Below are 12,156 nucleotides of genomic sequence, written 5' to 3'. Positions count from 1 at the left end.
AATAAGGGGCAGTCAGAAAAAATGGGAAGGAGTGGGGAGCCACCGTTGGCAAAGGCCATCTCATTTGCTCTAATTTTAGTTTAATCTCCATATTACTTGTACTTTTTTCAGGTTCAGTTCAGTTCAGTTCAGTTCAGTCACTCAGTTGTGTCCAACTCTTTGCGACCCCATGAATCACAGCACGCCAGGCCTCCCTGTCCATCACCAACTCCCAGAGTTCACTCAGACTCACGTCCATTGAATCAGTGATGCCATCCAACCATCTCATACTCAGTCGTCCCCTTCTCCTCCTGCCCCCAATCCCTCCCAGCATCAGAGTCTTTTCCAATGAGTCAACTCTTCACATGAGGTGGCCAAAGTACTGGAGTTTCAGCTTTAGCATCATTCCTTCCAAAGAAATCCCAGGGCTGATCTCTTTCAGAATGGACTGGCTGGATCTCCTTGCAGTCCAAGGAACTCTCGAGTCTTCTCCAACACCACAGTTCAAAAGCATCAATTCTTCGGCGCTCAGCCTTCTTCACAGTCCAACTCTCACATCCATACATGACCACAGGAAAAACCATAGCCTTGACTAGACGGACCTTTGTTGGCAAAGTAATGTCTCTGCTTTTGAATATACTGTCTAGGTTGGTCATCACTTTTCTTCCAAGGAGTAAGCGTCTTTTAATTTCATGGCTGCAGTCACCATCTGCAGTGATTTTTGGAGCCCCCAAAAATAAAGTCTGACACTTTTTCCATTGTTTCCCCATCTATTTGCCATGAAGTGATGGGACCGGATGCCATGATCTTCGTTTTCTGATATGTTGAGCTTTAGGCCAGCTTTTTCACTCTCCTCTTTCACTTTTTTCAGGTAGCCCATAGCTTTGTGAACAAGTGACAGTTGGAACTGAGAAGCTGCTCCAGATAAGGACCTTAGTTGAAAGTGCTAGGGTAAATACATGGCATGGTTTAGAGAGGAATGCAGGCTGAACTTGGCAGTAGCTTGTACCTCTCACTTTCCTTCCTGGGTCTCCTTCTCACTGAGAAGATCTTGCTCATCACCTGACATGCAGGCAAACCTGTATCCAAGGTTTTTAATATGAACAACTGGAACATAAGAGCTACCATGTTCTGGTACAGGGAAATTGGCAAGGGAAATAAGTTTTGACATTTGAAGGTAATATCAGAAGCCATTATTAGACTTAAGCTTGAGAGGACTATTAAGCATTCAAACGGAGGTGTTAATGTTACTTATATTCAAATGGAAATGCAAGTATGGATGAGCAGCCTGGTTACCACTGAAGTTATACATTTAGGGGTTCTCAGAGCACAAAGTCCTTAAAGTCAAGAGATTAGGGAATGCCATCAAATGAGTAAGTGTAGACACCAAAGAGAAGAGGGCCAAGAGCTGAACATGAGGACACTCTTCTAGGGTGATGTCAGAGTCTCTTCATTCCCCTGTTTCAGTGTCATGACCCTTCTGCATCTCTACCTCCAAAAGGTCACCTTTTCTCAGCATCAAGTGACTCAGATTATGTAATGCTACTGTCTGGGAGGAAAAGCTATGACAAACCTAGACAGCATATTAAAAGGCAGAGACATTACTTTGCCAACAAAGGTCCATATTGTCAAAGCTATGGTTTTTTCAGTAGTCATGTATGAATGTGAGAGTTGGACCATAAAGAAGGCTGAGAACCGAAGAACCGATGCTTTTGAATGGTGGGGTCAGAGAAGACTCTTGAGAATCTCTTGGACTGCAAGGAGATCAAACCAGTCAATTCTACAGGAAATCAACCCTGAATATTCACTGGAAGGACTGATGCTGAAGCTGAAGCTTCAATACTTGGGTCACCTGGTGAGAAGAGCCAACTCATTGGAAAAGACTCTGATGCTGGGAAAGACTGAGGGCAGGAGGAGAAGGGGATGACAGAGAATGAGATGGTTGGATGGTATCACCAACTCAATGGACATGAGTCTGAGCAAACTCCAGGAGACAGTGAAAGACAGGGAAGCCTGGCATGCTGCAGTCCATGGGGTCACAGGGCCAGACACGAGTGACTGAACAATGACACCAACAACAATTATCTGAGTGTCTTTGGTGGCTTCCTCTCACTTAAGTAAAGCGCAAGCTCCTCACCAGGAGTATCTGGCTCCTCTGCATTCCTCCATCTTACTTTATTTTTTCCTTTTGTTCTGTACACACCAGACCCTCTATGTACTGCTATTTACTCCTCAGATACATGCATCTTTCTCACTTCAGGTCACTTGTACTAGCTGTTCCCTCAGCCTGGAGGGAGAAACTTATCTTTGTAGGGCTATCTCCTTTCCACTCAAATTTCAGCTCAAACTACCACCTCTTCACAGAATTTTTTCCTGTGACTCCACAGCACTTTTTTTATGGCACTGATATACGTGACATTATCTTTTTATTTGCATATTGACTCTGAATCTCAGCTCCCTCCTGTCAGTAACTGGCCGTGTTTACTAGTCTCTATTCCCAAGGCTTCAAACAGTGATTGCCACCTGGTAGGCAGTCAATAGATAGTTGTTGACTAAGTGAATGAATGACTTCTAGAATTTTGCATAGTTTTTAGTATCTTTTTTAGCTTCAAGATTTAGGGAGGGAATGCTGGGCTGCCATTTTTCTTTGTCCAGTCTTTATCTTTATGTTCACCTTTGACTTCTTCAACACTCCCCTGCCTCACAAAAGCCCAACAGTGCTAGAAAGATATTAGAAAGAATATTTTATTCCAAAGCTTGTGAATCAGAGGATTGTGTAAAGAAGTTACTCTAATCTGAATGCCTCGACACAGTGACTCATTGGAATGTTCCCAATGACTCCAGAAGAGGACCGACGCTCCTGCAGAGAAGCCACGCTCAATGCGAAGGCTGTGAGGGGCTGGACCAGGTCTAAAACAGCATCTGCCGTGGTGCCATCATGGAGGAGGTTCTGGAGCAGTTCTTCATTTTTGTAGGGTTGCTGGTTTGCCTGGTCTACCTGACGAAATGCATGAGATTCTCTAAATGCATTTTCCTGCACTTCTGGAAAGTTTTGCCAAGATCTTTCTTGAAGTCCATGGGCGAGTGGGCAGGTAAAGAAAGCTTTCCATCTTTTGTTGTTGTCGTTGTTGTTGTTTTTATTATTACTTAGGTCTCAGTGATATATTGCATCTGCTCCTTTTGAGAACAAAGATGTAATTCCTTTGGGTTAATTTGCGGGGTTGGAAAGCACAAATGAAACTGACTGAAAAACATGATATGAGGCGTCAGGAGAATCATTCAGGAAGAATTTGACTCAGTTCTTTCCTGTGTGCTTTTCTTCTCATCCTCACTAGTTGGGTTTTCTTATTTTGGGAGTTTGTGATACAAATCATGGATGAGGCAGAAAATTATGTATCCTCTTCCCCAGATTTTAAAAAACCCAGAGTGCTTTCATTTTCTTAAACGGAGCTTCAAAGTTCTGAAATCCAATAATAATTTAAATCCATTTTATTATACTAATTTCTCAGAGACCTGTCACGAAGTGAGGGTAATGAAAAATCAAGGCAATAAAGATCTCTGTGGAGACATATTTTTAAATGGTTATATTCAGAATCTGGGTCTGGTTTATGTCCCAAGTAGATTGATTAATCACTGCCTCTCAATAGGATTTAGCTCCTGAAACGGTCATGCAGAATTTCAGCCCTATACTGAGTTTAAGGTGAAGAACATGAGGCTATGGTTTCAGCATCTCCTTGAATGAAGTGCTAGGTTTGCATTGCAAAGTTGGTATTATGTGTTGGTGTCAGTCTATCAATAACCAATGCTGTGACCTGGCCGGCCCTTGTGGGTCTTACTATGATTGCAAAATGCCTTTCAGCACCATCAGGAAACTTAAGAAAAAATAAAGGTTTATTACTTACAGGACCTGTAAATTATATAGCACACCTGGTGCCACAACAAGGTCATGTGTAGAAAGAGGGAGAGAGTGAACAGGCCTGGGGTTCTGCGTTTATTTTATTCTGGACTGGGGGCCTAAGGTTTCAAGAACTCTTTCTTTAATAGTGAATTTAAAACATAAGAGAGGGAATTTAAAGTGCAGGAAGAGAAAAACAAGTGGTCAAAATGGTCAGTTATTGAAACCAACCAAGATTTTTAAAAGATTCTTGTTCCTTGGAAGAAAAGCTATGACAAACCTAGACAACGTATTAAAAAGCGGAGACATCAGTTTTTTGTTTGTTTGTTTTTTTTCACAAAGGTCCATGTAGTCAAAGCTATAGTTTTTCTAGTCATGTACAGATGTGAGAGTTGGACTATAAAGAAGGCTGAGTGCCCAAGAATTGATGCTTTTGAATTGTAGTGCTGGAGAAGACTCTTGAGAGTCCCTTGGACAGCAAGGAGATCAAACCAGTCCATCCTAAAGAAATCAACCCTAAAGTTTCATTGGAAGGACTGATGCTGAAGCTCCAATACTTTGGGCTCCACACAGATTTAAATGCCATGCTCTGAGGGGTTAGAACTCGGCCCTCCTAGGAACAAGCATTCCAAAAGAAATTCATATACAGCCGTATGTGGCTGATTTCCTAATTTTGTCACTGGTATCCTCTATACAGGAGTGGGGCAGAAATCAGAGCCTGGTTCAGATCCTGCTGCCATCATCTTCAGCACTGCGGCCTTGATGGGGTTAAGAACTTTCCCTTAGATTCCTCATTTATAAGGGAAATGATGGTCCCCACATTACAGGCTTGTTTTGAATGCTAGATGAGATGGTGGCTATGGGGCTGCCCAGCCACATGCGCTTTCTGTTTCTGTAAGCCTGACAAGGAAGAGCTTTATTGGACCTACGATGCCTGTTCCACCTTCTCCCTCAATTCAAACAGCCTCATCTGTCACCTTCACCCCCAACTCCCGTGAAGAAGCTGCTAGTGGGAGCCCAGGTGGCTGTGGAGTGACAGAGCCTGGACCTAATTTAACCTGTGTCCCAGGGCTGGTCTGGGAACTGGGATGGAGGTGGCACTGAGGACTTCACCGCTACACACAGGAGCGGGAGGGGAGGCAGCCAGGAACCTCAGAAGCCAGCCGCCTCCTCTCTTCTGCCTCCTGTCCATATCATGCGGTGTAAAGCTGCTGTGTAATTTAGTTGGTAAATAATTAGGTCTAAGTGAATAACAAACAAACCCCTCAAATAAAGTGCATGGCAGAAAGTAAGCACTCAGTAGATGCCAGCCACGTAGTGACACTATCTTGCCTATGTAGTGCAGGCCTGGTACTTGGTGATTTGGAGGATGCCTGGAAGGAAAGGGAAGATGGAGCGGAAGACAACAGAACCCTGAGCATAGTACCTCTACCAAGTAAAATAGGTCATATGCATGGAGTCACTTAAAAGTATCCAAATAAACACATAAAATAATTGGTAATTATTAAAATGAGGGTGCTTCTGCCAGTGTGCTGCTTGAAGTTTGTTTAGCTTGGTCCGCTCTCCCTCTCAAGTAAACTGAAAGCACACACAGCTTTCATACACACTTTTGGAAAGCATATCCTTCGATTGTTGCTGCAAAGGTAAATTGCAGATGGGTATATATACTGAATTGTAGTTTATTTTGAAACTGGCATTCACACAATTGAGTTTTACTCTAGAGCTCAGTCATTAAATATGTATGTGCTATTATACAGTGGAAAAGCACTCAGTTCTACAAGGAAAAATATTGAGTCAGTTGCAGTGAGGTGGATGAACCTAGAGCCTGTTACACAGAGTGAATTAAGTCAGAAAGAGAAAAATAACATATGTTAACACATATATATGGTATCTAGAAAAATGGTGCTGATGACCCTATTTGCAGGGAAGGAATGGAGATGCTGATATAGAGAATGGTCTTGTGGAATCAGCGAAGGAAGGAGAGGGTGGCAAGAGTTGCAAAAAGTAGAATTCACACATATACACTCATGTGTAAAATAGATAGCTAGTGGGGAGCTGCTATATAACACAGGGAGCCTAGCCTGGTGCTCTGTGATGACCTAGAGGGGTGGGGTGGGGGCAGGGATCATATAATTATGACCAATTTCCATTGTTATATAGCAGAAACCAACACACCACTGTAAAGCAATATTCTCCCAATTAAAACAATTTTTAATGTATGCGCTATGGACTGTAAAAGGACTAGATGGCACATCTCACTGTCATCTATTAATCAGCTGATCTAGTGAGCACAAATTCTTTAGGTTCTTTCATGTCATTCCATCCTCTTTTTGCATTTCTGTATTTTCCTCCTTGTTAAAAGTTCTCTATCTTCCATGGGTTTTGATTTCTGCTGTCCTATGAGGGTGAGGATAGGAAATGGGGAGAACTTGACTTTCACTAGGAACCTTGAAACATGCTTACAGTGACAACTGGGTGTGGGGGTAGAGAGATAACAGAGTACATTGCTTGTCCTTGATGAATTAAGGCTTAGAACTGTAAACCCTTATGGGGTCTGAATAAAGTGTTCTCTGGTTAAGGCACTTTGTTTCATTTTGGACCATGTTTTCCATAGGCTCACCAACTCTTCCCCTCCAACCCCATCCAAAAAAAGTTCATTTTGAAGTTTAGTGAAGGAAGTCAAGGCTGGAACATTCCCAGTTAAGCAAAGTTGGTCACAGTTGAGCAGAGTTGGGTTAGAGAGTAGGAGGGCATTGTTTTGGAATATTATATTGTATCTTAGAGAGTAGGCCTGCAGTCAAATGTAGCTAGCAAGAAAGAAGATGTTAAAGGTGAATTAATTCTATCCTTTAAAACCATTTCTGCTTTTTTCAGTGATCACTGGAGCAGGAGATGGGATTGGGAAAGCTTACTCATTCGAGGTAGGTTGTGTTTTTGGAGACTTTCTCCTCTCCTTGTATTAAACATACCATGGTCGTGTGTCATTGCAAACACTACTTTTCTGAATATACAAGCAATAGACATTCCTTTATGGAGAAAACAATTTTCTATTGAAAAGGAAATTTAAAAATCATAATCTCACCCCCTCGCCACCTTAAAAAAATACAATGATATTAAAAGGTGGCAGTATCTTTCCTTAGGAATTGTTTTAGGAATTTATGGGGGCACTGTTATTTTCTAGGGTAATTGTACCATACACATTTATTATACTTAAAACAATAAAAAATTATAAACTGCTTTCCTTGCATTTATCCTTTACATCATAGCCAGGGCATGTTAATTTAAAAATCATTTGTGTAGGTAGCATATATATATATATATATATATATATATATATATATATATATATATATAAAATTTTCATTTCAAGAAGATTAATGAGCATTAAAAAAATAATATAAAGAGAGAATCTGATAGGGTTGAGGTCACTGGTGTATGATGTCTTTGAGTGTTTCTTTTTAGGCTTTTTGTTTCTCTGTAGGTAGATAGATAGCAGGTAGTAACGTTTTTCTAAAAATGGATTTACAGGATATGTAGTTTGGTAAGCTATTATTGGGCTTCCCATGTGGTGCAGTGGTAAATAATCTGCTTGTCAATTCAGGAGACACAGCAGACGTGGGTTTGATCCCTGGGAAGATACTCTGGAGTAGGAAATAGTAACCCACTCCAGTATTCTTGCCTGGAAGATTCCTTGGATAGAGGAGTCTGACAGGCTACAGTCAATGGGGATCACAAAAAGTCAGACATGACTTAGTGACTAGACAGTGGTCTAGGGGTCAGGAGCTATGTATTCTAGTCCTTACTCAGATACGGTCTGCAGATTTTGGACAAATTTTATATCCTTTCTGGGCTTCCAGGTCTTTACTAGCACACAAGGTACCACCTAAGAAGTTTCAAATTCTGTTTCTGTTCTAGACTAATTCTTTCTTTGCTCTTGTAGAATCTTATTCTTTGTTTCCTTTCATTCTTTTCTAAGGCTGTGTTAAACAATTTTCTGGGATCTTTCTTTCATGCAAGATTTTCTCTCTTCCAGAGAACCTGTTCTTGTCTCCCTGCTAATTGCTGCTTCAAGGAAAGCAGTTCAGAGTCTGGAATACTATGGATTGTAATAGTGAATAATTTGAGGTTGAAAATTAATTAGATCACTGTCTGTTCAAACTCTGCTTCCAATATGGTTATTGCAGAATTTCCACATCAATAAACTGGAGGAGTTGCTCATTCCACCAGGGCTTTTGTAAAAGTTAAATGGATGAGGTGGGCAAAATGCTTTGCATAGAGTGAGCTCTCCAAGTTTAGCCACTATTATTATTGAATGTATAAGCTGCCTTTTCTCTCCCATATTTTTTTTTTTTGATTTTTACTCTTTTTATTGTTCCTTCTTCTTCCCTGATGTTCCAAGATTTTTTCCTTCTAACTTCCTGTTTAGAGAAGTTCCTGTAGCTGTTCTTTTATAGTAGTTCTGCTGGTGGCACATTCTCATTGTTCTTCTTCATCAGAGAATGTCTCAATTTCCCCTTCATTCCAGAAGGATAATTTCGCTCGATATAGGATTTATAGTTGACAATCCTTTCCTTTTAGCGCTTGGAAAATGCTGTGCCACTTCCTTCTGGCCTGTATGGTTTCTGGTGAGTCTCATGTCATTCAAATAACTTTTCTCATAGGTCAAGTATTGTTTCTCTTTCATTGCCTTCAAGACATTTTTCTTTGTGTTCAGTTTTCAGGAGTTTAGTTATGTTTCTTGGTGTGGGTTTATTTGAGTTTATCTTCTTAGAGATTCACTTAACCTCTTGAATCTGTAAGTTTATACATTTTCACAGATTTGAGAGTTTTCCATTCATACTTTCTGCAAATATTCCTTCTGCCTTCTTCTCTTCTTCTGGGACTCTGGTGATACAATGTGAGACTTTTCTTGTAGTCCTTCCTTGTAGGTCTCTGAGATGCTGTGCATTTTTTTCAGTGTATTTTTTCTCTGTTTATATTGAAGTTTAGTTGCTAAGTCATGCCTGAGTCTTGTGACCCCATGTACTATAGCCCACCAGGCTCCTCTGTCCATGGGATTCTCCAGGCAAGAATACTGGAGTGGATTGCCATTTCTTTCTCCACCGGTTAGACTGGATAATTCCTATTGTTTTATCTGTAAGTTCATGGATTCTTTCCTTGGTCTCTCCATTCTGCTAGAGCCCATTGATTGAATTTTTAATTTCACTTTCTGTACTTTTCAGTTCTAAAATTTCCATTTGATTTTTCTTTATTTGCTGAAACATTCTATTTTTCTTTTGTTTTACTTGGCTTTGTGATTGTTCTCTGAAGTGTTTTTATGGTAGCTTTTAAAAAATTCTAATCAGATAATTCTAATATCTATGTCATCTCAATGTTGGTATTTGTTGATTGCTTTTATCTTACTCAAACCGAGATCTTCTTGGTTCTTGGTGTGTTGAGTTTTGGTTTTTTTTTTTAATTGAATCTTGGATATTTTTGGTTTTAAGTTGTGAGACTCTGGATCATATTTAAATTTTCCTATTTAGATGTGTATGGATATTGCTTCAGAAGGGGGAGGAGAGGGTGCTGACATTTTTCTATCAGGTGAGGTAGGAGCCCAGGTGTTCCAGTTGGCCTCCACTGGGGGTTGCTGGATATGGGTAGGAGTTCTGGCTCCTCAAAGGCCACTCTGGATTTTGGGGGTATAGAGTGCATCTTTACTGCTCTCCACAAGTGGTACTTGGAGGCAGTGATCTCACTGTTACTGCGGTGATGGTATAAGTCCTGAATCTCCACCAGGCTTCCTCTGTCATCATCCCAGGGGAAGGAAGAGGGGAGAGAGCTGAGGGGGTGCTCTGGCACTGTCAGGTAGAAGTGGAAGCTCAAGGCTCAGCTGACATGAGGGGTAGGATGGCTGGGATGAAAGTCCTGGCATCCTGCTCAGCCTTATCTGATGCCAACCTGGTAGGAGTTGGAATCCTTGTTAGGGCAGCCTCCCCAGGGTGGAAGTGTCAGCTCCCCCCTCAACCTTTGGAGGCGAGGGTGGCAGTAGAAGCTTATATATATATACATTATATATATGTATATATATATATTTGAATTGTTTGCCTGCAGTAAAGCAGTTATTTTCTGAACTTTTCAGCCTTGCTAGGGAGCCCCTTTTCTAGTCCTTTTGTTAGAAACAGCAGACTCTTGTTGGGACTTTTTATGTCCATATTTGTTGGTGTTTCTGAAAATCCAGCTTCTCCAGCAATAAGTCAGATATATGAGGCAAAAATAAAACCCAGGAAACTCATGGCTGGTTTCCTCAGGTCTCAAGGCCCGTAGCTACCCCTCTCACTCTCTTTTGGAGTCATCTTATATTTATTTTATGTATTATGTCCACGTTGCCTGTTTTAGTTGCATTTCATAGTAGAAATAGGGAAAAGTATATTCACTCCATCTTTCTGGAAGCATTTTAACCTAGCCTGTATTTGTAATTAGAGAAGCAAGAGAGACTTCGTCTCCTTTTAAAGGAGTGTCAACCATTACTGGAAGCAGGTGAAAAAAGTTGTTGAGAGGGATGGCAGGGAGGAAGGAGGACAAGAATAAGCCTGCTCTTCACACCTCTGAAGCCTCTGCTTCACTCTGTATTTCACACCATTTCTGTTCCTTTGGCACCTGAATTCAAGCTTTTCTATTTACTGCCTCACAGAAGAAGCCCTGTCTTCCCTGGTGTTCCCACCACCTGTTATAGATTAGCGGTGACAAGCACCTTCCTTGACCCAGGCCCTAACACAGAGGAGAAGGAAAACGGCCTATGCATCATAGCAGCGGCCATTCTTCTCTAGTACAGTACCCAGCAGCGAATTCTGGGAGAGTGAGTGCTGCTCGGGCTTAACTCCCTGAAGCAGGGAGCGGTAAGACCCATATATGGAGCCTATCAGCCTGGACATTCTAGAAATAAGATTGAGCCCTGCTCAAAGGGACAAAGGGAACAATGCTGGCCCAGACAATCGAGTGTCCTCCATTCCCCCCTCCTGACTCTGACCACTTAGCACGGAACCTTTAAAAAGTCTATAGCTCTTAAGAGAAATGGCACAATTCAGGAGAGGCTGGAAGCCCACAAGGCAGAGAGTCCTTTGTGCTGAAAATGCAAATTGTTTTCCATTTAATGGACAGTTTCCATTTCAGGAGGCTGATGAAGTGAATTGTGAGACGAAGGTGCTTAAGTTTTAGCCATGATTTGCTAGATTCCCAGACTGAAAATGAGGGCTGGTGGGGGATTTTCCAAGAGAGAAAGAGAAGACTTCATGATATCACTAGCCTTAAAATTGGACAGTTCTTACTTTTTTAAAATCTTTTAATTTTCTATTTATTTTGAAAGTTTTAAAATAAACAACTTTTTTGAGCAGTTCTAGACTGACCACAGAATCTTGCAGAAGGTGCAGCGAGTTCACGTATACCCCTTGTCCCCACATACACTCCAGAGTGGCAAGTTTGCTGCAATCAGTGAACATACGCTGATACGTCCTTGTCACCCAGAGCCCATAGTGCACCTTGGGGTGCACTATTCTTGCTTTACTTTTTCCATGGTGGTTGTTTCTCAGAGGGAAGTTTGGTATGGGCACAGCTGAAAATGTGTTTCTCTTAGGGACCCTCTTCCTACTCTCTCCTTTGTTCAGTCTGATCTGAATGAAGCTTTCTTTATCTCAGGTCAGTCAAAATTGACACAAAAGTCTGAGAGATTTTCTGTGGCTTTTTTCCTTTCCATAGCTATGTTCCAGCCAAACTGTCTGTGAGTAAATTTCTTTGCATGTCATTTAAAAATATACTAGGAAATCAACAGATGCAGAATGAAAAAAAAAGGGAAGGTGTTAGTCACTCAGTCGTGTCTGACTCTTTTCGACTCCATGGACTATAGCCTGCCAGTCTCCTCTGTCCATGGAATTATCCTGGCAAGAATACTGGAGCGAAAGCCTTTCCCTTCTCCAGGGGTTCTTCCTGGCCCAGGGATTGAACCCAGAATATCACCCCTAATTATATTATATTATATATATATATAGGTAGATAGATAGATGTCTTTTTACAAAGTGAAACCTCACTATACAGATTCCAGGCCAGGGGTGGGACTTGTAATAATACTTTATGACTGAAGATCAGCTGTTAGACTGAGTATAATTTGCTTTAAAATACTTCAGCATGCATAAGATGATATATATGTGAGTCAGTTATTTTAAAGCTTCTGGAGGTATAATTTACATATCATAAAATTCACCTAAGTGTACAGTAATTTTTAGTAAATTGACTAAAGAGTTCACCAG

The 12,156-nt window shown here is 41.1% G+C and overlaps 1 protein-coding gene across 1 annotated transcript in view; it reads left to right on the top strand.

Annotated features, from left to right (window-relative positions):
• The first annotated feature begins 2,917 nt into the window (after window positions 1–2,917).
• Window positions 2,918–12,156, top strand: part of HSD17B3 (hydroxysteroid 17-beta dehydrogenase 3) — a 50,203-nt gene continuing 40,964 nt past the window's right edge. The window contains exons 1-2 of the mRNA XM_068974450.1: window positions 2,918–3,071; window positions 6,749–6,795. Of these exons, the coding sequence (XP_068830551.1) occupies window positions 2,918–3,071; window positions 6,749–6,795 (201 nt within the window). The remainder of the gene's footprint in view (window positions 3,072–6,748; window positions 6,796–12,156) is intronic.

This window comes from Capricornis sumatraensis, chromosome 6 (assembly GCF_032405125.1).
Source record: "Capricornis sumatraensis isolate serow.1 chromosome 6, serow.2, whole genome shotgun sequence".
Classification (NCBI taxonomy): Eukaryota; Metazoa; Chordata; class Mammalia; order Artiodactyla; family Bovidae; genus Capricornis; species Capricornis sumatraensis.
Note: the sequence above shows the minus strand (reverse complement) of the source record. Positions and strands in the feature narration are given on the sequence as shown.